At 39.8% G+C, this 26367-nt stretch overlaps 1 protein-coding gene across 2 annotated transcripts in view; it reads right to left on the reverse strand.

The window, feature by feature from the left end:
* Positions 1-139: 139 nt before the first annotated feature.
* Positions 140-26367, reverse strand: part of PCSK1 (proprotein convertase subtilisin/kexin type 1) — a 42866-nt gene continuing 16638 nt past the window's right edge. For both annotated transcript variants that reach the window (XM_058276446.2, XM_071209121.1), the window contains exons 7-14: positions 25242-25414; positions 24082-24294; positions 21566-21666; positions 10988-11221; positions 9929-10086; positions 8427-8560; positions 5743-5904; positions 140-4245 (exon numbers count right to left, since the gene is read on the reverse strand). In XM_058276446.2, coding sequence (XP_058132429.1) covers positions 3868-4245; positions 5743-5904; positions 8427-8560; positions 9929-10086; positions 10988-11221; positions 21566-21666; positions 24082-24294; positions 25242-25414 — 1553 coding nt within the window. In that variant the 3' untranslated portion in view covers positions 140-3867. The remainder of the gene's footprint in view (positions 4246-5742; positions 5905-8426; positions 8561-9928; positions 10087-10987; positions 11222-21565; positions 21667-24081; positions 24295-25241; positions 25415-26367) is intronic.

Here is a 26367-nt window from a genome sequence, read left to right on the forward strand (position 1 = left end):
GGCTCTCTTTCTTACAGTTCTAAGAAGGCATAATTTGAAAGAGATGGTATTGGTGGTAGAATAAACAAATGGATCTTTCATTAGTCAGTTTTGTTGCCACAGTAAGGCCATATAACAAACTACCCCAAAACTCCTTGGCTTACAGCAACAGGCATTTATTCTCACACTCACAAGTTGGCATGTTAACAAATTCAAATTTTTTGGTCTGCACTCATTCGGATGGTCTCTACTTTATGTATGAGTCAGCTAGACTTGGTTATAGAAACGGGATTTGATGTAGATCTGTTTCACATATATTTATTCTGGAAATCAGGCTGAAAGGACAGTGGCTCACTGTCCTTTTATGGCAAGAGATCATAGAAAAGAAAGAGTCAAGTCAAACTGTGCAAGCACACTTAAGGCCCTTGCTTGTATCATGTCCACTAATATTCCCTTGGCCAAAGCAAATCACATGGTCAAGCTCAACTTGAATGAATCAGGAAAGTATTCTCTGTCCAAAGGGGCGAAGGCAGTAAACAATACAAACTATCACATATATTAATGTCATAGCATTGCAAATTAAGAGGAAGTTAGGAAAACTTTTCTCTTCTCACTTATGGGTAAAAATTTATATTTAAAAATTAATGTTTATTCTTGGGATGTATGTGTGTGTATTTCTGTTTGTACCCATAGCTTGCACATGGTTAATCCAATAGCTGCTGAATGAAAATTCAGACAGGAACAGACATATGTTCACTTCATCTTGGTGAGAAGAATTTGAAGAAGGCGGACTTGAAGGAAAAAAAACCTGGTTAGAACAGCAGTTCTGCAATACCTGGAAGATTATTCTAGTTTGGCCAAATAATAAAAACTTAGGAGAAAAGCATGATGTCCATTTGACTCCAGGAGAGAAGAGGGCCTGAGGACAGGAGATCTGGGAATTGGGGGGTTCAGATAAGCAGAACTCTGGGAAGCTTTAATGCGTAGCTGCCTTTCCATGGTCAATAAACAAAGTCATGTTTAGTAAATTACTGAAAATCACTTTTCTCACATATACTGCATCCCTTTAGTCATTTTTGTTATTGTTGTCATTGTTGTTTTTCTCAATACTTCCAGTTAAGGCTCAGTCATACAGCTGTGTTGTTAAGAACATGAAAGACTGGACTATAAAAGAAAATGAAATGTACCTATTCAAGTAGATTCTTATATTTCCTCCAAAAATCATTTTTCTTGAAAGGAATTTACTTCTTAACGTAGACCTTCAGCTTTTCTTTTTTACAATCCATTTGGGAAGCATAATAAGTAAGAGGGGAGAACCTATTTTTGTTGGAAACATAAGCTTTTTTTTCTCTCTTTTACTTAGTGAGAAACCATTTATTCTTTGGATTTATGAGCATTTTTTACATTTTCTGGTTAATACATTGAGTGTATAACGTGGGAGTTCCCTTAAGACCATGCATGTTAAACTCAGCTAACACATTGTATTAGGCTATTAGACAAATGTCACTTTTAATATCTCAACACATACATATTACACTTTTTTTTCATTGACAAAGGAATATGCCTTTCAAAAAATATTTTATTAGATCAAACTTTCTTATTCTTGGGAAAAGTCTTGGTTCTTTAATATAATTTAATATGCCTTTTAAAATTCTGTTTGATAAAAGCATTGGTATATTATAAATACCTGTAAAGAAAATATAGTTTAAAATTCCAAGGGAAGTATTTGATATTTTTTCTTATACATTTTCACAAAAAGTCACACAGGCACTAAGAAAGACTGACAAAAATATTTTGCGTCTGAACAATATACTCCAGACTAGAAACAAACACAATTTCTATTTCAATATTAAAGCTTCTCTAGAGTAAAATGTTGGCTACAACCCAATGAGTTAGTCAGGGTTTAACCAGGAAAAGATACTGTTAGAAAGGAGTAACAAGGAAGCTTCGTACATTTAGCACTAGATTGGGAATGGGCAAAGGATGAGTTTTAGGCCCAATTCTTTCACTTATTAATATTTATTGATGCCTTTGGGCTCAGTTTTTGTTTTTTACTTGAAAATAAAGCTCATAACTGGTCTCTTTCAGCTTTAAAACTTTTTGATGTACTGCAATATTCAAAATTCTAACCGATACTTTACACCAAACAATATGTGGAATTTCCAAGGATAAGTGATACTGTGATTTTTCTTTAGGTGAACATTTTATAAAACGTCCTCTAGCCAAAGGGTGGTACAGTCTCTAGTGCCTTCTTCCTGGACCAGTAATGTCAAGTGTGGCCTTACGTAGCTCAGACTTCATGGAAGAATTGCAAACTGCAGACTCAATGGGAGAATGCCAGTATTAAAAGTGAATGAGCCTTTGTGAGAATATAGAAAGTAGGAGACTAAGAAGTTGGCAATGAATGGATTATTAGAAACCACCATCAAGTTGAGATTAATGAATATGTAAAACTAGATTTCAGAGCTACTTTCAGGGGTCTAAAATACCTTTTTGTTTCCCTGTAAATGCATCCTAACTGAACTAGATTCTGATAAATTCCCATAATTATCGATCATTGTACAGGTTCTGCCTGAAAGAACTGAGGGTGGTTTTTTCCCTAATGCATTTCAACTTTGCACATATTCATTTAGACAGGGATGCACAAAATCAAATGCTTATGGGGTCCTGACAAGTAACAAGTAAAGTGGCTGCCTAAGCGAGCATGGAGCAGGTGTTCTCTACTCTAATCTGGCAGCTGCTACTCAGCTCCAGCTAACCAGCGGCATGAGGAAAGATGGGCCTGAGAACAGGTGTTTATGCAAAGTCGCATTTTATCGATATTCACTCAAATTTTTTAAAACATTGTGCCTACAACACAAAATCTATCAGAAAGACAAATTGGGCCTATGGATTGCCAGTCTGTGTCCTCTGATTTTAAGATTGGAAGCAATTTGATGAGAATTTGGGCTGTTCAGATTGGAGAAGAGCCTTTTGGTCTCCACATTCTGAGTATGTTCATGTTATTATGCTGCTTCTCCTCACTATAGTTTCCTGTTATTATTGTTTAAAAAAAAAAAAGTATGATCAGGAATTTTCCAAGTCCCACCTGTAATTTGTTCTGAGAAAGTGGTGGAAATTACTTCTCTCACTATTTAGTCTGTGACTGAGAAAGGAGGCAGATAAAGAAATGTCACAAGAAGGAAAATGAGAGCTAGATCAGAGCACTCAGCATGAGTCAAAACCACCTCTGGGTCCACAGAGACCCCTGCATGGTACAGCAAAGGAATAGGAACCATCTGAAGCTGCTCAAATCAGGTCACATGGATTTCAAGGTCTAAATTATCCATCTTTTCCCCAAAATGACCAGATTGTTACTCCCTGAATGAGTGGTGCTTTGAAGGAGAAAGACCACGGGTCTAATTGTGAATTCTGTCATTAGATGCTTTCCAAAAGCTTCCTCGGCATCAATATTTGAAGAAAGGCAAAGATAGGGAACAAGCTATTAGAGCAGGTTTCTTTCTCTCTTATGCTTTGCATTTTAGTTTTCCAAATTAATCCATTGCCCAGATTTTGCCTTTTGTTTTGAGAAATGAAAGGAGTGGGCCCAAGGAGGTATTCTCGGGTAGTGTGAGGAACACATGTGAATTACGACTCCAAGAAGAACAAACTCTTTACTTGTGCAGGCAGTGAAGACGTGTTTTGAAAGCGCTATGAACAATTCAGGAAGATGGATTCTCCTCTTGAGCTCACCCCCTTCAAATGTACAGTTTGGGGAGGAAAAGAAAAAGTATGCCAAAGGATAAATATAATAACCATTAAGGATCAATGACAAAACAACCACTTCAGACACAGGCAAAATCTACAGGGCAGAAAGAAGCATGAATATTTCCAACTCACAACCTTATTTTACTTTTCCTCATTCAGAATGTCTACCAGAGCTTGAAGCAGCCGGTCATCTCTATGTTTGTACGGTTTTGTGTTATAAAAAATGTCGACATAGTCGTTATACAGGCTGTCCTCAGAATCTTTAAGCTGAGAAGGTCTGTTCAGCTTTTCCAGGGCTTCATAGAAATTTTTGTCAGGTATGTTTAGCTTTGCACTTGGAGACTTCTTTGGTGATGGCTTTGGAGGCAAGTTTTTGCTGAAAGCACTTTGAAGGAGCCGCAGCAGGGCCTCGGAAGGAGCTCCCTCTGCCGCCTCATCCCTTCTGCCCCCTACACTGCCGCTGCTGGGGCTTTTGGAGGCCAGGGGGTTCTCGTTCTGGCTCGCAAGTGTGGGCTGCTCCTAAAACACAGAATGCCAACCACAAAGGCTTGTTATTTATGGAAATAAAGAAGTGCAGCCCTGGCATTTGTGCAAGCCTGTCCCTTGAGAGGCAGTGGGGGCAATGGAAAGAGCCCAAGGTTCAGAGGTGCACATCCTTGGGTTTAAGTCCTCATCCTTCCGCTTACTGATGTATCCTTGACAACTTTTTAATCTCCCTGAACCTTACGTGTCGAATGGGAATAAGAATACCTCCATTTCCTGGTGACTTTGAAGAGGAAACTTGATAACGTAAGTGCTCAGTACATGCCAGTCTCCACTGGTGAGCGCTGCTGTGTTAGAGTCCATTTTGTGAAGGAGACGATATTAAAATAGCCAGCGACTCATACAAAAGGCACCTCCCGGATGCTGTTGTGTCAGAACAGGGTCCCGGACGCCCCTTGCCCTGGCGGGAGCAATGCTTTTAGCTGCTGACTTGTAAGGAGGGGTCAGGGAGAGGTCGAGGTGGGGCTGGGTGGGAGCGCACTGGAGGGATCTGAGAAGTGGCTCGCTGGCTACGGCTGTGGAAGGATTTCAGTACTTGCACAGCCAAAGGAGCCCTGGTAATGCCGCTGGAAGAATCAGCAGGGAGAAACACCCAGGAGGTTAACCCACCTTCAGGACGGTGAAGACAACCCCCGGAGCGTGGTGCTGGAGGGGGGCTGCTTGACAGAAGGTAAATGGGGACAGAATCTAAGCTGAGACCTTCGCACCGTTTATAACTTTCTTGAGGGCAAATTCTATATCTTTGTATTTTCCAAAACTGCCCAGCACTGAGCCAGACCATTCAGGGTAGACCGTTCCAGAAATTCTGAGGACCTACCTATTGTATCTACATGCGGGGGAGGCAGATGTAAAGAAAATGTACTCTCTGTCCACTTTTTGGGAAGCCTGCAGCCTCAGTAGACTGAGACCCAGGAACTTGGATAACTTACTTTAAGCTTTCTTTCTAAATTTTCTGAGAGAAATTAGCATTTTATAGGTCTCTTTGATGTTGCCAGGAAGTGTTAGTTAAGGAACTGGTGAAGAGAAACCTACATACATGATTTGGCCTCCTGAACCTTGGTTTACTTTCTTCAAAATGGATGTAGGACATCTGTCCTTCTGAAGTGACAGGGTTAAATGAGACAATGTGAAAATTCTTAAACTGAATATAACATGAATGCTAGGTATAGATATGATCAAGCATAGATAACTTTCTTTATAATCTGATATCTATCATAAATGGAGAAAATTCATATTAGGGAATGTAATAACTTTGAATGTATTCATTTTAATGTTTAAACTTTCAATGGAAGAATAAAGGAAAAAATAATAATTTCATCCTGTGCAAAACAGTTTGCTGCCACCTGTCCCTTCCCTCTCCCCTCACCCCCCACACCTGATTTTCACCCTGCTTAAAAGTCAGGTGCAGCGTCACTAACTACACTGCCTGCAACAATTCAAAGGTGAGCATGCCAAGAAGAGAGCCACACACACCTCCACTGAGTCCACCACCTTCTCCACCCCTCTTCTGTCATTCTGAACAGTGTTGTAGGATGTGTATACACGAGGCTTTTTCATGTGTTCTGGCTGAGATGAGGTCCCGTGCAAAATCAGCTTCCAGTTCACGATTCTCCCTTCATTTTGCATTCTTCCAGACTAATGAATAAGCACACAAATATTTTAGTGTGTGTGTTTTGAATACATAAAGTGCATTCAAAGTATCCAAAGGAAATTTCATAGTTAAAATCTAATTTAAAAAGTATATGCACTCCTTGTGAAGAGCTCTGTGTACAAAGAGGTAAATCAGTGGACTCACTCTTGCTATGAAAATCAGGGGTTTACTGATTCAAGGATGTAAAACTTGATTGTGTGATAATCAAAGATTTAAGTCAAAAAAGAAGAATCTCTATATGAACATTCTTTTCCATATTGTCTATGTTTTTGAAAAGTTAACTGGAGCTTTAATAAATAGATCTTTATTTCCCAAATATCAACTTATAGAAACATTCCAATAGGAAAAAATTCAGCCACTACACAACCCTTAGAATCAACCTTCAGCATTAATCAGACCTTAAAAATTGATATTTATGGAAACAGTCATAATTTTTTGAAGCACAACCATTATGTTATAAACAATATGCTGAAATGTAAAAATTCTTTAAAAATCTGTAAGTATAAAGTCAGAGTTTGCAGACCTGATATAAAATAGTCACATCTTGGTAAATGGATATACTTAGTTTCCTAATGGTAAAATAGAATTAAAGAACAAATAAATAAAGACTAAGGTCAAAAACAGAACCACCTATTAAGAACATGTTCTGGTTTTTTCCATGAGAGTAGAAATTTTTATAATTTTAATTTCGAAATCACAACTTCAGCAATCTTCAGGAGAAGGCTATTCTCAGAGAATAAAAGTAAGTATGACTACAAATTTATATTAATTTAATCCATATCCAGGAATTTGAAATAGTTTCTTTTTAAAAAATTATCTAGAAACTGAAATGCACTGCTACTGATGCATATAAATCTTTTTGCTTGGGAATTCAGAGCCAAAGCATTCGTTTATTTTCTCACATACAGAAAATGCTGGAGGAATAATGCAAAAATAAATAATTCTATTGTATTTGGCTCAAACACTCTTTGCTTTCTCCTTTCATTTTTGTGACTGTGTGTTACAATTTCAGAAGGATGTCAGAAATCATTAATAAGCACAATGAAAGAGAAAAGAGAAACGAGAAATGCTTTTCTGTTTGTTTCCTGGCTGAAACTTTAAAAAGTCATATCAAATAATACATTTTACCTAAGAAATAAGCTACTTCCAAAAGCTGCTTACTGTAGTAAATGACAGTAAAGGTGTCTTCAGGTGACCCCAGGAAAGTGTCATTGCAAAGTTGGTCTGAGCATTTGACTATCTATGTGAAATTTAATACAGCTGAAAAGGTCATGTTACTGACTGCATTAAGACATGAGAACATAAATAAAGACAAAAAAAAAAAGACCTAAGTATAGAACCTTGGATGGAGTTAAGCACTCAATCTAGATAAACTTCTTCTTCATCATCATCATCACCATCATCAACACCCAAAGCCAATCTCTCTACTCCCTAGGCAGAGCTAACTTATTGTAAGATGCTCCTGCTCCAAGCTCCTTTGGGGCATATGTTTTTCCTTCTCACCTCTTTCCCACTGAAATGCAGTCCTCTGCCTAATTGTTGCTTCATATTCTGAAAAGTGCATTCCTTGAGGGTAGAGTATTTTCTAAACTAAGGTTCTTATCCTGGGTCCATGGAATTCAGGGGTTTCTTGAATTTGGTGGGAAAATTACTTCTTTTTTTAACTAACTTCTAAATTAGTGGCCCTCCAATTTTCAGAATGACCTGGAGGGCTTCTTAAAACACTGCTTGCTGGGCTGCTTCTAGGAAGATCAGCCATCCAGTTTATCTGGAACTCAGAGATTCCTTGGACATGAGATTTTCAATGCCAAAATTAAAAGCATCCTGGACAATTCAGAATGAGCTGGTCTCCAGCCCTAAGCCAAACCCCAGAATTTCTGATTCAGTTGATCTGGGCTGGGATCTGAGAATTTTCATTTCTCATAGCTCCAGATGCTGCTGCTGCTGCTACTGTGGCTGGCACCAAACTCTTGAGAATCCGTGCTCAGCCCAAAATGTCATATTCACAAATATTATGAATGCAGGAACAAACTACAGTATTGTTAGCAGTATCTGTGACTTGGCCACCAACAGAAATTGTAGATATTTTCTTGTTACATTACAGTTGTTACAGATCTCTCAAAATATAATTTACACCATTAGAAATGACTGTTGTTATAAGACAGCTGCTCAATCTCATTATTTAATGTGCTAATAAAGGTGTACATGCATTACCCCACCACAAAAAAAAAAAAAGAAATGAGAACAACTGGATTTGTCCCCTCATCTTCATGTTGTGTAGCAGTACATTTTCCCCCCTCTTCTAGTATGGTTGGTGGGATCTAATTATTGTTTTTTAATTATTATTTATACAACCAAATGAATGGGCCTTGAAACAATGTATTTTTTCCTTACTTCTGCTAAGGAAGAGTCAAAATCTTATTAATGATGACATCAACCTTAAGAATTTTTTTTTTAAGTGTTTAAAAGTAAGCTTGTGTTTGGTCATCCTCTCAGTAATACTTACCATGTCTGTAATTTGCAATGTCCAGGTACCTATGGGGTTTTCTCCCCATGTGTGAACAGACATGAAGTCCCAATTCTTAAAGCCATTAGGAGAAGTATCCCGCTCTCTTTCAGCCAAAAGTACAGTACTGGTTCCTATTAATGTGCAAAAAGCACAAGTTAATGAATGACCTGACAATTCTGATAGCAGGATACTCTTTAGCACCTGATAACTGAAAACGAAAGCTAGGAAAGATTAGTCCTCTCAGTCTCAGTGTTCTCTTTTAGTATAAGACCAGGGAAAAGACATTCAGAAGAAACATGATGTTTCTATCCACAGTACTAAGCACACTGCCTGTACGCAGTGCCTCAATACATTCCCAATTAATATTTATGAAACAATGAAGAGATATATTAAGGTTTATTTGAATAAGGAGAACTCAGAGAATCACCTTTACAAACTGGATTAAAGAAGAAATGCTAAGATTTAAAATACATTATAGTAGAACTATCATTTGAAATTTAAAAAGGAATCTTGAATGTTTCATAGAGACCTAAGACTATACTCTAGTGTAGACATTAAAAAAGGAAGGTATATTAATTCAGTAGTCTCTTGTCACATAAAAATTAATGGTAGGGGCAACTCTAAATGCTAAAGTTCAAGCCCTTTATAGATCAAGAAATAATGTTGCTTTCTAAGTGAAAGACACACATGACTAGACCCACCAAAGGAAAAAGTATTCTCTCAACATATCAGGCCAATTCTAAGACTTCTCAGAAAAATGGCTACAGTGTTAAATAGAACCTACTTCAAACCTCTAGGAAATTCATATCCTAAAAGAACATTAGAGAGAGAGCTCATCTTACTCATATGGCACCTGTAGAAACTGAATTTAGACAGTGGAGCCCTACTAACATATGGAAGAATACTGGGACAACTCCTCCTGGTTGGATTGTGGCTTATGACTCACAGACCTTTTACCCATGCACTGTCTCATCTGAATTAGGACCTTTGCAAGAAAGAGCAAATGTCCAGATAGTCAACTCTTGCCCTTAATCATACCATTATGGAAAATCCACCCTCTTTCATGGATCAGAATTTCCAGTTTTTTAATTGATTCCTTGTGTATGTCAGATATATCTTTAAGCCTCATTAATTATTGTAAGTATCAGAGTACCTTTCACTAATGTGTTAACTTATAACTGTGAATGATAAGCCAATGGCTTAGGAAAGTGAATACAGTTTGAAAATCTGTCCGACTGACTCCAGAGAAGTTTGTCAATTGGTATTATTTCAGTAGGCCTCATTCTCTGCTTATCTAAGACCAAGTGGGAATGATCAGGGCAGAAGGAGATCTGGCAGCGACACCAGGAAAAATGAGAACTATGCATATTTCTAAGACCTGAGAAAATCAATTTGGAGACAGTCCTATGAATAAATGAAAACAATCTTTGATTCAAAACCATTCAATCAGCACGTAAACAAATGGCTTAGAAAAAATTTTGAAAAATTTTGTTTTTTACCAGCAGCAGAGGTAAGTGTGACATGAAGGTCTCCTCTGCGAGAATATTCAATTGTTGCTTCAAATTGCACATGCTCCAGGGACTTGATAGCATTTTCTTGTCCTTCACAAGCTCTTGTTGGAATTTCTATGATAACTTCTCCATTAGCTTTCAGGGCTCTAAACACATTGAAGAATCATGATTAATTTCATGCATTTTATACATATTTGAACATATCAACTATGACTAGATGCTCAGCTAGGCTTGTTGTCTCTAATTGTTATGAGTAGAACCCAATTTGGGATTAGTTATAAATGAATTTTAATGGGTATTAAAGCATTAAGATACCTAGATACTTCAATCCAATGCTCTTTGTCTTTGGAATGGAATTCAGGCAGCTTTGCCTTGAACACATTGAAAAGTGGTTCATTGCTACAGTATCAAAAAGAGCATCTCAAGAAATGGTTTCATCTATAAGACCTTCCTCATGCATGCCCCTCAAGCCTCCCACTCTTGATTATTTCATGTGAGCAGGTATCCACTATAATCATGGTTGCCTTGATAGAAATAACAAAACAGACATGCTAGACTGTGCTTCTGTGTTGAAATATGGTGGGAAGATCAAAAATGTCATAAAATCATAAAAGCATTATGATAAAGGATCCCTCATGGAAGAAAAATCATGAATCCCATAGCACTATGGCATGAAGTGAGACCAGTACTGTATTTGATCAACTCTAAGATGCAAATTTTAAAAATATTTTAAAATCATTGAATTTGAGAGAAATCATAAAATTGATAGTTGGTCAAAATTTCTCAATGATTTTTCTTAGTGGTACATAAAATGATGGTGCACCTTAGACTTAATACTATACCGTAGGAGGAATATGAGAGAAAAATGCAGATATGCTAGCATGATCTGTAGATATTTGATCTCTCAGAAATTCCCTATGGAGACCCAGAGAGAACACTGGTAAACTTTATCTTCTACATCAGAATTGTAGGTGGGAAAACAAACAACCAGAGTGTTAAACACCATAATCAAATAGTGTTTGTTTAAAAGTTCCTGGAGACACTTACCTGGGCTCAAAGTTATTGTCCTTGACAACACACTCTTTCTTTTCAGGCACACTGGTCCAGGTCCCAGGATCAGCTAAATCCACCAACGCTTTGGCATTCAGCAGCCCAAATCCAAATCGACTATTCACCATCAGGCCTGCTCCGTTCTTTTTCCATCCAGGGTTATTAGCCAGTGGGTCATATTCAGAGGTCCAGACAACTAAGTGTTGCATATCTCGCCAGGTAAGATTTGGGCTGTAGGGAAAGTTACCCAAAGTATCTTTTAGGGACAACAATGAAGTTGCCTTGAAAAAACAAATACTAAAAACAAGTATCTCCATTCAGAGATTATGAAGTGCCTTTTACAATTGTACTTATAAATCTAGTGTGTATTACTATTGGCATGCCTTGTCATTCAAATTCAAAACAGAGTTCTGAAAACTTCTCCCCTATAAGATAAGCACTACTATGAGAAAAACTTAGTCTTCAGCATTGTAGAAGACACAAAGTGGTGTAGGACTTGGGATCCAGTTTCTAATTACTTATATTTAACTGGAGCAAACAGTAAACGACAGCAATACTTCCTTTGGATCTTCCAGTCTTCTGTTGTCCATTTACAGCTTCAACATTTTCAGTATCATGAACCAACAGATGACTTTCTTCTTGAGATGAGTCAGGTTTTAAAAACACAGGCCTGCTTCCTGCTCTTAAACATTTTTGCCTTTTTTCTTCATATATCAGAAGTGTCAAAAAACTTAGTTACTTGGGATGCTTTTGCAAAACACTTGGCTAAATGCTGTGGAGATATTCATGGGGGAAGAATAGAGCAACAGAAAACACTTTAGACTGTTTCCTATCACCAAAGAGCTGTGTGTCCTTAAGCAAGTCACTTCATCTCCCTGAGCCTGAGTTGACTCATCTATAAGATGAGAAGATCAAAATAGACAAACTCCAGAATTCCTTACTTTTCAGACCTTCTATACGCCTAATATTATAAATATCTCTTTGTAGGTCTTGTTTCCATGTTAGCCATTCCACACTGAGGGAAGAAGTAACTGACCGTAAGTGGTTATTTTCTTATCTTAGGAAGTAATTTTCCATAAAACGTTTTACTGAAATATTTACTCCCTTCCACTCTTTCAAAGGGGAAAAGCCTCTTATCCAGGTTGTCAATGGTCATCACACAAGTTCCCCCTTTGGATCACGTGGAGGTTGGGGTGAGAAAGGCCTCTCTCTGGCCCACAAAGCACAATACAGGTTTTTATTGAGAAGACATTAGGTAGGTCCTATAATCGTAAGAATCATAGACAGAGCATAAGCTTTCCAGATGGCTGTAGCAGGCATTTATTTTCTATGAAGTTGCATGTTTCATTGTTGTTGTTTTTTTTTATTTTATTTTATTTTATCTATTCTTTGCAAAATATTCAAGGGGGCTTCATTTGTCATGCAATTAAGAAAATTAAACCTATTTTTCTATCAGAGCTATCCTTTGTGTGATTACTTTCCACAAATGAAAAGGAGCTGCTAACAATAGCACATCTCATTCCTGACAGCCTTCCTTTGTTCATTAGTGTTCACCAGCATCCACAATAATTAAATGTGAAAAAAAAAAATTGTCTTGGGTGGCTAGTCAAAGATATGTTTATAGAAAATAAGGGTTGTGGAATAAAATACTGAAATTAATCATTGCTTCTAATTAGAAGAGATGTAGGCAAAGTCACCTGGAGACAAAATTCTAGAATGTAAAAGTTTACTGATTCAGTCTTTAATTAAACCTAGTGATCCCAGATGTTGGAGGTTTTCTGACTTGGAAACTTTTCCTGACATTTCACATTGCACTGAGTCAAGGATTTCTTTGATGTGATCTTACCCCAAGTTTTCCTGATACATTGAAAGTCCATTTCCCTTTTCCAGTCTTTAATAAAAACAGAAGATTTGTATCTCCAAAGGTTGAAAGGATGCAATGTACCCCCTCAGAATTTTCCTTCTCTATGAAAAAATATCCTCTTTGCTGTCTCCACAGAAGACCAAGTCTATTGTCTGTCTTCTTTCTGAGGTATCCTCTTTCTGAGGTATCCTCACTGCATAATAATGGTGCCAAAAGGCATTTATCCAAGGAATTCCTGTCTTAGTATATGAATCTCCAGGATATGCCTATTAAGTACCCTGATGGTCATCTGCACAGTCAGAGCTGGGTGGGGAAATCTTTTATAGCAGTTCTTTCTCAAAGTTTGGTTAATATACCATGAGCATAAAAATGTGGATTTCTTGGCTACATCCCAGAACTTCTGAATCTGAGTTGTTGGTAATAGGTCCCAGGAATTTGTATTTTAATAAACTTCCCAGGTGATTTTTATGGCTGCTGATGTTTGAGAAAAACTTTTCTAAGAAAGGTAATATTCCTCTGTATATACCTCAGACAGGAACCATTCTTACACCCTCTCTCTCCTCTTCCATTCCCCATTCTCCATTTGTATCACATATAATGTGGTATAGTAAGTAGTCTGCTTGTGGCAAGGGATTCATTAAAACGTAAGAGCGGTATGATATTCCTTTATTAGCTTCAACCTTCTTAACCTCCCTTTCTCTGAGGGTATGCTAGGCTGCCATTCAACATTTCCTCTTCTTTACAGGGCTGGGGGTTGCAGTTTAGTGTAGTTGTTGATAGCACAGGCTTTGGGGTCAGACAGACCTGAGTTTCAATCTCTTTGTGGGATCTTAGTTAACATTTCTCAATCCCCTAAGCCTCTATTTCTTCATTTATAACATGCAAATAATATTTAACTCATAAGGATGTTGTAAGGAATAGAATTAATATTGTCTATTAAGAGGTTTGCATGTATCTGGCCCATAGTAAGAATCTGATTTATACTGGGTGTTATTATTCTTGCTAAATTTTGCCAAGAGTTTCTCTTCAATCTGCATAACTAAGAGCACTTCTTTAATCTCTGTAGCTGGTTCTACAGAGGGGATTGCTTATCCTCCTTCTAGAGAATACATATGGTGTAGGATAACCTCCTTAATTAGGAAAGGGTAATAGTAACTTACATGTTTAATCACTTCTTTCAACATGCAACCATAGCACATCTCGACATTTAAAGATTTGCTGTCACCACACAACAGTGGAAAGCAGGAATGAGGACAAATAAAACTATGCTGTGGATATGGAATGTGAGATAGTTAAATTTTTTCCTCTGTATTAACTATTGGACTATTACTAAAAATATTGCTAAATCCCTTTTTAACATTATATACTAAAATAAATTCCAGGGGTTTAATATTTAAATATGGTAAAAGAACTTTTTTTTTTTTTTAAAAAGACGTAAATAAAAGTTTATCCAATTTTGGGCTGTGAAGGTTTTTCTGAACATAAAAACAAAGGAGGAAACCTTAAAGAAACACACTGACCAAAATAACCATACACGTGTTAACAGTATTCATTAAAAATGACATATGAACAAATTAAAAGGTAAATGTCAAACTGGCAAAGAATTAATAGCTTTTCTAAACCAACACCATAAAACAAAATTAAGACTATAAACAAGCAATCATAGAAGATAAATGACCAAAGGATATAAAATATTGATTCATCGGTAATAAAATAAAAGCATATTAAAATGAGATACCATTTTCACTGATCAAAATAGCAAACATTTCAAAAGATAATAAAAGTAGCTTTGTCAAGGGTTTAGGAACTGGCACTTCCACACATACACTGCTGGTGGGAATATAAAGTGGCACAGTGTATCTAGGCAGCAATTTGTCAATATATATCAAAATTATTAAAACATGCCTACCATTTACCCAGAAATTTCAATTCTGAGTGTTTATCCTGAGAAACTTATCAGCAGAGACAACCAATATTAATGGATAAGGGTATTTATCAAAGCATGATTAGATGACCTTGATAAAATTTGCATTTTTAAAGTAGAACACCATGAAATGATAGAAATCCTGTTTTTAATTCTCATGTCCCATGACCTGGATATATCAGCTCCAGGACTGGGCTTACATAATCTGAAAAGAAAAGGATGTTTTATTGTTAGAGGTTTGCAATAATTAACAAGCTATAGCTCAGTTTCCCCTGCTATACACTGGGAAAAGTCTAACCCCATCCCCCATAAGCCTATATGACTTATATACACATTTATATACACAGCATTTCCCCACAGGCTAAACAAAGAAACTACGTAGAGACGGGAGTAAAGGGAAATGGAGACCTTCCCTACCTGCATATCAGAGGGAGATAAAGAAACCCTTTAATCCCTACAGATCAAAGAAACATCTGCTTCTGCAGCATTCCAAGAAACCATAACTCCCTAACCCACTATCATTATCTGGGAAAATTTTCACCTCTAGGGCTTCCTATGGTCCCTGCCCCTCACTCGAACCCTCAACCTCCTCCCACCAACTATCATTTCCCCTCCTGGGAAAGTTCTGTATAAATTCAAATTCCCCCCTTCCAGGAGGGGGCTGAAGTCTCTCTTCAGTCTCTTCAAACCCCCACCATGCTGATCAGGGAGCTAAAGTCTGTTCTTCAGACCCCCTTCTTTGGGAGAGCTTCTTAATAAATTCTTTCTCTGCCCATGGTCATATTAGTCTCCATGTCCCAGTAAGCGCCATTTTTCTCCAACATATGGTGCCGAAAACCCAGGACTGGGGTCATGTTGAGACTGATTGGCTAGTGAGGAATCTCCCCTCTGCCATGGATGAATGCCCATCCAACACCAGACATTGAATCTCAGCTGGGTGAGTTAATGGTTTCTCTCCCTGAGGATCTTGCTGTCTCTCTCTCTCCTCTTTTCTGTTGTCCAGGACAACCCACTGGGAAAACCTACCACTAGGTCAGGGTCCTCACCATTCCCCGAGGGCCATGGCAGGCAGTATGCCTGAGTCCTTGTGGAAAGAAACCCCTTGGCTCCAGAGACGTCTGGGTCCAAGTGCGGTTTCCCGTTTCCTTGGAGATATCTGACTGATTCAGGGACATCTGTCTCACTCAGAATCTCCCCCGTCCTAAAGATCCTTACTTTCATCCCAGCCACCTAAAATGGGGAATTCAATTTTGCCCCACCCACCCCAAAACCACACCTCTAGGCTGTTCTTCACAACCTTAAACTCTGTACCTGAAAGGAAACATCAGAACCAAAAAAAACCTCATTTTCTATTCAACCTCTGTGTGGCTGCAATGCAAATTGGACAATGAAAGTCAATGGCTGAAAAATGGCACTTTCAATTTACAAGTTCTCCAAGACTTAGAGAACTTTTTCCAGTGCAATGGCAGATGGTCAGAGATCCCTTACATTCAGGCATTCCTTTTCCTTCTTTCCCTTCCTCTGCCAATCCTGTTCTTCCTACCAAATTCTTCTTTTATACCAGAAACCTCCTCAGAAATCTTCCTCCTCATCACTTCCACCCCTAAAACTTATGAAAACTCCAACTTTGATCCCTCAGATCACACCTGCTCCCCCCCCCCCATACCTCCTCCAGGGTTTTCTCTGGACTCATCCTGCACCCCTTCTTCCTACCCCACTTCATCGCTGCTTCCTTCTCCCCTCCTCATAGGCACTTGCAGTGACTACCCCGCCTCCTGCACCGCAGCCCTCCACTTCCATCGGCACACAGGCTCCTGACTCCATACAGACGCCAGCTCCTCTCTCACCCCTCTGGGAGCTGAAAGAATAGCCGGAGTACACGCTCCTTTCTCACTGTCAAATTTAAGCCAGATAGAGAACTGGCTAATATCTTTCTTCTGCAACCTCTACATCATTCTTTCCACCTGTCTATCCCCAGAAGAAAAAGAATGTATTTGGTTTGCAGCCCAAACCCTTGCAAATACCCTAAACCAACAAAACGCTGCCAACAGCCCTGTCAGAGCCACAGCAGTCCCCCCAAAAAAACCTAGCTGTAAATGCTCCACCCTCCAGAGTTCCCGACAGACTCTCCACTCCAGGCAAGTACAAAAGAACCCCACCAAGGCCACGTTTCAAAGGCTAAAAGCCTGGGCACTGAGCCAAGCAGTGCCCAAACCCACAACCTCCTCCAAGGCTGTTCCTGCTATGCAAGCAAGAAATCCACTGAAAGTCTGACTGTCCCCAGGCCTCTCAAGGCAAAAGGGCATCAGTTACACAGTCAAACCCAACCCCTGGCTTCACCTCCCAGACCTTCTGGAACCAGCAACAGATGATTAAAGGTACCCCAGAAACTGTGCAGACCCTCACACTCATCTCCAAAGCAGAATCTCAAGTAATTCTGATGGTAGCAGGTAAGCCAATTTTGTTTCTTATTAATATGAAAACCACTTACTCTACCCTTTCCAAAATCCCTAAACCCTTAACTCACTCCTCAATCTCAATGGTGAAAGTCAATAGTTTCACAACCCATCTTTTACTGTACCCAGTAAAAAGCCACCTGTTCACCCACTCACCTCTCCTCTGCTCCCCCTTTTTCTGTCAAACTCTGTCAGTCCTAAAATCTAAAATACTAAAGTTTCTATCATTGCTGCCCATCACAAACCAGTCACAGTTCAACTCAAAAAAATCCTACCCATATCCCATTCAAACCCCAATATTCTGTCCCTCTTGATACCCTACAATTACTTACCTCTTACAAATAAACCTTTAGTTTACTCCTGAACTTTAAATCTGTCTAAGTATACTCCTAAAAAAGTAACAATTCAAAATACATGTGTTAAATGTTTGTCTATCTAGGAATCGGACTTGTCCCAGTGGTTAGGGCATCCGTCTACCACATGGGAGGTCCGAGGTTCAAACCCCGGGCCTCCTTGACCCGTGTGGAGCTGGCCCATGCGCAGTGCTGATGCGCTCAAGGAGTGCCCTGCCATGCAGGGGTGTCCCCCACGTAGGGGAGCCCCACGCACAAGGAGTATGTCCCGTAAGGAGAGCCGCCCAGCAGGAAAAAAAGTGCAGCCTGCCCGAGAATGGTGCCACACACACAGAGAGCTGACACAACAAGATGACATAACAAAAAGAAACACAGATTCCCGTGCCGCTGACGACAACAGAAGCAGACAAAGAAGAACACGCAGCAAATGGACACAGAGAACAGACAACTGGGGTGGGGGAGAAAGGGAGAGAAATTTTTAAAAAAATGTTTGTCTATCTACACTACTAAGTTAAAGCTTAACTGCATTTATACTGCTCAAGTATTCCTAACTGGTTGCTGATTACTAATAAAAATATTTTTACACTGAAACCTGCTGCAGAGCAGGTGCTTTAACTCATACTTGTTCAGTTCACATTAAAAGCTGCCATTGGGTGATATATTACAGTAAGCTATCATAAATTAAAGTAACACCACTACTGTATGCAGCAACCCTAAATATTGTTAATTACAGAAATTAATATCCAATTATGTCACTATCGCTTTGTTTCAAACTTGCTAAAGCTTTCTCTAGTATCTCCTTAGGCAAATCAAGTCAGCCTGCATTCACCCTTCATGTGAAAAAGTCAACAGTAAATTTTGTAGTGCTTTCCCAAAGCAGTGTGCATAATCAAATCATCTATTCTGGCCTGGTGACAAGAATCTGACTGTGTGAAAAACCTGTAGCTATAACCCTATTTCATTATATTGATAATATTGTGTTAACCTGTAATTCTTTTTACAGAATTTGGAAAAGTATCTGAAACAATAGTATCTTATCTTAAAAAGCTGAGATAGGTAAACAATTAAAACAAGCTACAAAGTCCTAATTGTCTATCACAGTCTTAAAATGGTGTATAGTTAAGTAAAACAAAAACTGTACCCTCTGTTGTAACTGATAAAGTGTAATGCTTTCTCATATTTTTGAAATACTAAAATCCCTTCTTCCTTCATTTAGCTCAGATATTAAAACCATTATATGTGTTAATCAGAAAAAGTTGTGCATGGAAATGAAAGCCCCCCAAGCAGGCTGCTTTTAAAACAATAACACAGGTCCAAGCAGTAAGGGGGTGGATCTTAACTTACCCTGTAAATTGGATGTAGCCAGTACCAATATTGGCTTTGGGTGGAGTTTGAGGCAGAGGCAACATTCTAAACAAATACTTTTCAGTTTGTAATCACAATTGTAAAAGAAACCAAATTACAGTATAGCCCTTAATAAAACAAAAATTTTAAAAACTTTGTGCAGCATCCCACACTCCTTTTTAAGTAAAAGGCTTAACCCATTAGTGTCAGGTCACTCTGAGGACTGCCACCTCTGTCTAAAGGTGAATTGCAGATAGAAAAAACAAGACAAAAACAAGGAACTGCCATAAAACACCCTTTGTGGAGAAAAAAATCTGGAACGCTTGCCAGCAGTAACAGGTGACCATCTATCATGTCCCTACTCCCTCCTCTAACATCTCTCTTGGGACTGTTAAGGCAGATGCCCTTGTGAAAATTCAGAGCTATACCATTGAAACCCAAAAAGCAGCAGAATGGCTCCATCAAAAAAGCAAATACCGTGGATACCAGACCTTGTAGCGCCTAGGCCAGCAGTTCCAATCGCCTGTCAGTCACCAGCAGCTCATGAACAACACCCACCAGTGTCCACTGTGCTCACTCCAATGACTGTGACTGTTACCTCAGTGGATGAAGCATACCGGCCGAGCACAGACTCCAGCAGCGCGATGGCAAGTGGGTTACATCGGTCCCCTCCCTCTCTCAGAAGGGGCAGGGTATGCTTTCAGTGCTGCAGACACTGCAATGGGACTCTTGTAACCAAATCCTTACTACAATGGACTAAGTCTAAATTACAAGTTAAAGTGCCAGCTGCTCCAAGCCCAAAAAGGGAAGTAATAATAATTTGCTGTTGCCTATGCTTCAAACTATATAAACTGGGAAAATGTGGTCATTTTGATCACCATACTGGTCTATGCAGCTCTGCTGGTTGGGACTCGTAAATCCATAACAAAATCACTCAAAAATAATGTTATGAAACCACAGTTAATAATCTAAAGTCTTTTATTCCAGCTAAAACTCTATGTGTATAAACCCATCAAATCATGTAATTTCACTGACAACTATTAATGCCATTAATGTTCAATGCTGAATGTATAATCTTATTATTCCTTCTCCTCAAACTCCTGGATGTGATCACCTCATAGCCCATCCTAAATTTCATGGTTAATTTCTATCCTTACCACAATTATAACTTTCATTCTCCTCCTATCAGGAGGTCCACACATCTTCCATGCAATAACTCAGTTTATCCAGACAGCTGTCCAAGATGTCACCCATGATCATCTTCTTGTCTGATTCATACACCAAATCATTCAGTCAACAACCCAGGAATATGTAAACGGTGTCCTTCCACTGCATGAATGATATCAACCCCTGCGGGACCTGAAACCACAGCCCACTGTACAGGATGGAAGGGAACTTCTTTTCTCTGCCCCTTGACAGCAGGAAGTAGCCAGATCAAGCCCATGTCCCAAATCCCCTCACCCTCCCATCCTGTCCGGTAGTATATACCCCAATACCGAGGTCCCCCGTATATATATATATATATATATATATATATATATATATATATATATATATAAAGAGTCAGGAGTGTTAGAGGTTTGCAATAATTAACAAGCTGTAGCTCAATTTCTCCTAATGTGCAATGGGGAAAGGCTAACCCCATCCCCCATAAGCCTTGTGCCTAAGGGCACAGCATTTCCCCACAGGTTAAACAAAGAAACCCTTAGAGATGGGAGTAAAGGGAGATGGAGACCTTCCCTACCTGCATATCAGAGGGAGATAAAGAAACCCTTTAATCCCTACAGATCAAAGAATCATCTGCTCCTGCGGCATTCCAAGAAACCGTATGTCCCTAACCCACTATCCTCTAGTCATAATCGGGGAAAATTGTCACCTCTAGGGCTTCCTATTGGTCCCTGCCCCTCACTTGGACCCTCAACACCCTGCCGCCAACTATCATTCCCCCTCCTGAGAAAGTTCTGTATAAATTCAAATCCCCCCCTTCCAGAAGTGGGCTGAAGTCTCTCTTCAGACCCCCACCATGCTGGTGGGAGAGCTGAAGTCTGTTCTTCAGACCCCCTCCGTTGGGAGAGCTTCTCAATAAATTCTTTCTCTGCCTATGGTCATATCATTTTCCGTGTCCCAGTGAGCACTGTTTTTCTCCAACATTTATATACTTATTGTTTCTAAAATGATGCACAAGAAATTACATTGGACAAATCTCCATGCCTCTTAGGAATAAAGAGAAGTGAGAAAGCCTTGAGGCGGGTGAAGGAGGTGGGTGCTGCGCATATAAGACGACAGGTTTTGGAAGATCAAGCACCTTTCTGGCATGAGAAAATGCTCTTAATATATTATTGGGTGGATTAATGAAACAGGTTACAAAAGCATGTGTGTATTATAACCCCAATTTGGTAAGATATGTGTCTGTATGAAATCTAAATCAAGATAACTATGGTTATCTCAAAGAAGCAGGAAGAATTTACTTGTATCCTTTTTTCCTAGTTTTCTACATTTTCCAATTTTTTTTTCCTGTACCCTTTTAAGCAAAAACAAAACAAAAAACACATACACACAAAAAGTACACGTCATTTAAAAAGAAGAAGGTGAATGAAGTTTGGTAAAGGTGATTAGAAGCCGTCTGGCCCTTACTTTGCTTCCAGGGCCAAAGCAAAGATGCCGGCAGCCAGGGGTGCGGAGGCGGAGGTGCCCGTGTGCGTCTCTGTGCAGTCGTTGTGCAGGTCGGCACTTGTCTGGTGGGATCAGAGGAAGACAACGCAGGGAGAACAAGTGAGGAGCATGATCCTCTCTCCTCGGGTTGACCCGACCAAGGGCCATATCTGCTACCATCAGGAAACTCGGCTGATTCGATTCCCCACTTCCTCCTCAAAACTACAGGGCGGATGTTTGCCATCTGCTGATATTTTTGTTCACTTTCCTCTCCGTGCAACTTGTCTATAATTCTGGCATCAAGATGCCTTTTCTGGGGATGAAGTACTCCCACTATGAATATTTTCCCTTCTGAGATTCCCAAGCAAAGTGCTGTCTATAAAAAGGGGATAGTTTCAAAATCACTGTGAATCATGCTGGCCCATTAATCATCAGGTCCATTGTGTTTGGTCTGGCATATTTAGAAATTCTGCTTTATGCAAAATTCCCTTTTGCCTTAAGATTGACATTTGGCTGCTCTTCCACAAAAGGACATAACGCCATCCTGATCTTGGTGATTTGAAATACTTGAGCAAATATGTGCTGTGTGTAGGCTAATCTCACTGTTGACTTGACGCGCCTGTGTTAGTGTCCACATTTGCACTTTGATGAAAATGGTGAGTTTTTCAAATGGAAAGTGTATTGGATTTGGATCTGGATTCAAATTCTAGAACTGCTGTTTATAAAATGTACACTATGGGCAAATAACTTGGTTTTCCCCATCTGTAAAATAAGGTTGACATTTCCTGGCTCATATTCTGAGGATTAAATTAGATCTTATCTGTAAATTCTTACACAATATTATTGAGTGTACGGAATTATCCAGGCTAACTTTAGGATAAAAAAGTGGGTTCAAGATGAGTAAGAAAAAAACAACAAAAAGACTTCCAGTAGTCTGCCTTTAAGAACCATAGTGTGGCTGGTTTAACAAGTAGTTGAGCCAAAGGATTACTAACGAGACACCCACCCAGCTTCCAGCAACATGATTTTTAGTTAGAGATGTCAATGTGTGGGAGGGAGGTGTAAAAAAATAATTTGTTCTATTATCACCTCCTTTGACTTCCCTCTTGGAATAGCTGAATTTCTCAGGTTATGGATCTCTGCTCCTTGGAGGGCTGTGAAAGCAAGGTTGCCCTTTTTACCTGTTGACACAAGTAAGCCCCCAGAGATGACTGTGCTGAGGAAGAGGTTTGCATACAACAAAACCTGTGTTGCTGCAATGGTCTCAAGCAGAATCCACCAGCTAACTCTCCTATGGCTGGTTTACCTACAGAGAGAGCTTTACAAAGACTGAAATTCCTCCTGTTTCAGTACAGGGTAGCTCAGATGAAGGACAGGGTCTGAAATGGTGGCTCTGCAATGCACAACAAGTCATTTTCTTAAAGCAGCCCTGGACACCCACAGGGACAATAACCTGTCAGCATCTCTGAACACACAGGAAAGTGCATGGGGCATATATCAGATATGCTCCTTTCAAAGACAATGCAAAATATGCCTGCCATAAAGAATACACAGTAGAATGCCACTGTGTATTATTTGAGTAATTGAAGATATATGGGCATGTGAGGAAGGCCAAGGCTTTTTAAGCTGAGACCAGCCCTACTGTCTAGAGTAGGTTGCAGAAACAGGCAGAGTACTAGGCTAGTTGTCCTGCACAAAGCAGGTAGCACGGACAATCACATTGAGATGTCAACAATAAGAATTTCACACACATTCCAAGGTCTAATTATTATGGGATTCACCCATAATCTAATTGGATCATGTCCTGTTATTTCATTGAGATGTACATACTTCAGCTATTTGGTTCTTCTTGTGTCAAGTTAAACTTGGGGCTTTACACTTTTAAATTAAAAGTGTCTCTCTTTGTTCTCAAAGCTCCCAAATGGCCCTCCATCATTGTGCCCTTGAAGGGAAATCCAATAATTGCCCTTGGCAGTCTGACTCAGGCAAGCAAAGGCACAGCCAAGCATGGGCTGGAGGAGCTCTCCCTGAGCATATAACTTCCCTGAGTTGCTTATTCCGATGCTGAAAAGTTCGCTTCGGGGGAAATTTGGTCCATTCTCAGGAGATATAGCTGGTGTAAGTAGGTATTTCCACGATCTGCTAAAGGGCAAGTCAGACCATATCCCTGCTATTGACAGATCAACAAGTACAAAGGTGATAAAGCCCCTGCAAACCTGAAATCTCCTTTAAGGCTGTTTTTAGGGAGACAGACTATGTCATGAGAGATTTGGTGGCTTCTTAGGATTGCGTTTAAAAGTGACCGACAGGATCCTCCTCGCAGAAGTGTCATTATCCCTGAGCAAGAAAACTTTCCAATATATGCCAGCCTCTCAATGTCTCCTCAACTGAGACATCAAGCTTAAGCAAATCAATTTTACCACAGGTCAGTTAGGAGAATCATTCTGAATGCAAGCCAGGCTCTCCCACCTAAGCAGAAAGAATTAGAGACAACGTACAATTCGCTGGTCGGTGTAATCCCCGCTGCTGTAAGAGGTGGCGAGTGTCGAGGAGCACTTCTCAGCATACCAGGGCGACAGGCCCTGCTGGGAAGCACTGCTGATGGAGATGGTGTAGATGCTGTCCGTGTACCCGTCGCAGTCACAGTTATCTCCCTGACGGCCCCCATTCCCAGAAGCCCAGACAAAGATGGAACCCTTTCCTTGTCTCCCCTAGAGGAAGAGCCAAAATATAAAACAACTGTTATCATCTGCTGGACCACCCTCATATCCCAGTAAACTAACAAACAAACACCTGCATGGAGTTCCCAGAGACCATTACTTAGGAGTCTAGTTTCAACTCTAGGTCTTCCAACATCAACGCTGGCGTTCTCACAAGAAGGCATATTAGAACCATCAGGTTCTCGCCCCACCAGTCCTCTTCACCTGGGTCCTCTCCGGAGGGCAGAGCAAGGGCTTTTTTTCATTTTTTATTAGGAGGATTCCTAATCTGGCCTTTAGCACTTATTCACACTTTTTCACTCTTCCCTTGGCTTATGCTCGAATTTTGAACATCCTGTCTTTCTTTCTGCTTTAATCTTCTGACTGACTTAGAATGCCAAAATCAGGAATAATTCAGATCTGCCTTGCAGCTACATTAAAAAAGACCATTCAGTTGAATGGAATTCATCAAGGCCACCTTTTCTATGATTTTTCAATGTGTGCTTTCCAACGTGTCTGCTTTTGTTTCATCCTGTGGAGTATAAGGCCTTAGAATCTATGCAAGAATGCAATACACCTAAGTGACAGAAGAGCATAACTGAGGCACAAGTATTCAAAGGGCACTTGCACAGTGGAAGGGAGCACAGGACTATCTTTAGGAATGCATTTCAGAGCATCCTGAAGAAGTCTGGATAGTAGTTGACCTAGTGTAAATACCCCAAAGCAGCAGGAAAGTGAGAAAGGAGAAAGAGATGCCCAGAAGTGTAAGGTTTTTTAAAAGTGAATGTACTAAAAGCAAGGAATCTCTACTCAATGTCAGACCCAAACTAGGAAACTCTCTTCACCCTTAACATGTAAACTTGTAAAGGACATTGACCAGTAACCCAGAACCATTTCTTTCCATATAACCTAGGTGCTCTTCCCTTCTCCTCATGTCCAAAGGCCAGGTGTTATCTCACCTGCTTGACACCATATTCAAAAGCCTTCTGGGCTAGCCTTCCAGGCCCTTCCACAGTTTTCCCGTCATCATTCGGACCCCAGCTTGCACTGTAAATATCCACATGTCCAGGATTGAATCCAATTGAACTGGCTTCAATAGCATCAGTTACGATGCCGTCCAGCATTCTTATGCCTGAGCAGCAATAAAACAGGTAAGTTGATGTCAGTGTGCATGTAGGGAGGCACAATGGTCTTAATATTCCCATTTTAAAGGACTCTGGAAAGAATAAAAAATAGAGCAACCAGTGTATACCCCAAATGCCCGTTACCAAACAGTTAGCAGCAAAGAAGGAACACATCACTGCCTCTATAAGCTTTCTTCTCTGCCCTGTAGAGGCAACAAAAGCACTGTGCAGGCAGCCATAAGTTTTGTCCCACCCAAGGCTCTGTTCCCAGAATTATTGATGAGGATGAGGAGGAATAGCATCCTTATATGAAAGGAAATGCCTGTGGTTGTTGTCCACTACAGAATGTCTCAAGTCTCCCCTCCATCCACCACCCTGACAAGCTGAAACTAACAGGATAGCTTTCAGAAAGTTCCATCAGTCTTCCTTCCACATGCCTACTCAGGACTGTACCACGAATGGCTGGGGCCCGGGCTGTGCCATAAAAAGGACCCTATACAGCAAATGTGCAGCTTGAAAAGAGCTCCACACAATAGGAGGCTAACAAATAGAGAAAGAATGCTTGTTTCTAAGCACTGATTAAAAATAGCCTGGAGGCCATTCTTTTATATGTTTGCTAAGAAACATTGCCAAGGAACATGCTTCCTTTTCTTCTAAATAATCTCAAGGATGAAATCATTGCCGTGGATTTTACTCCTGAGGGGGAATCATTTTTCATCAGGGAAGGTAGGTGCAGTATCTCTTTGTGCTTTCCAACTGGCTGTCGCCCATCATCAGACTCATGAATTCAGGAAGAAAAGAGCCTGGAAGGCAAAAGCAATTTTAGACAGATATAGGCAGCTACCTGGCAATTCCTGGCTTTAGGATGATAATGCAATGGAGCACAATGGAGCCTTGGATTTTGACACTATATAATTGACATGATAAGTTGTAGTCATATCTGTCATAAGTGTTTAAAAAT

Source organism: Dasypus novemcinctus, chromosome 2, assembly GCF_030445035.2.
Source record: "Dasypus novemcinctus isolate mDasNov1 chromosome 2, mDasNov1.1.hap2, whole genome shotgun sequence".
Lineage (NCBI taxonomy): Eukaryota > Metazoa > Chordata > Mammalia > Cingulata > Dasypodidae > Dasypus > Dasypus novemcinctus.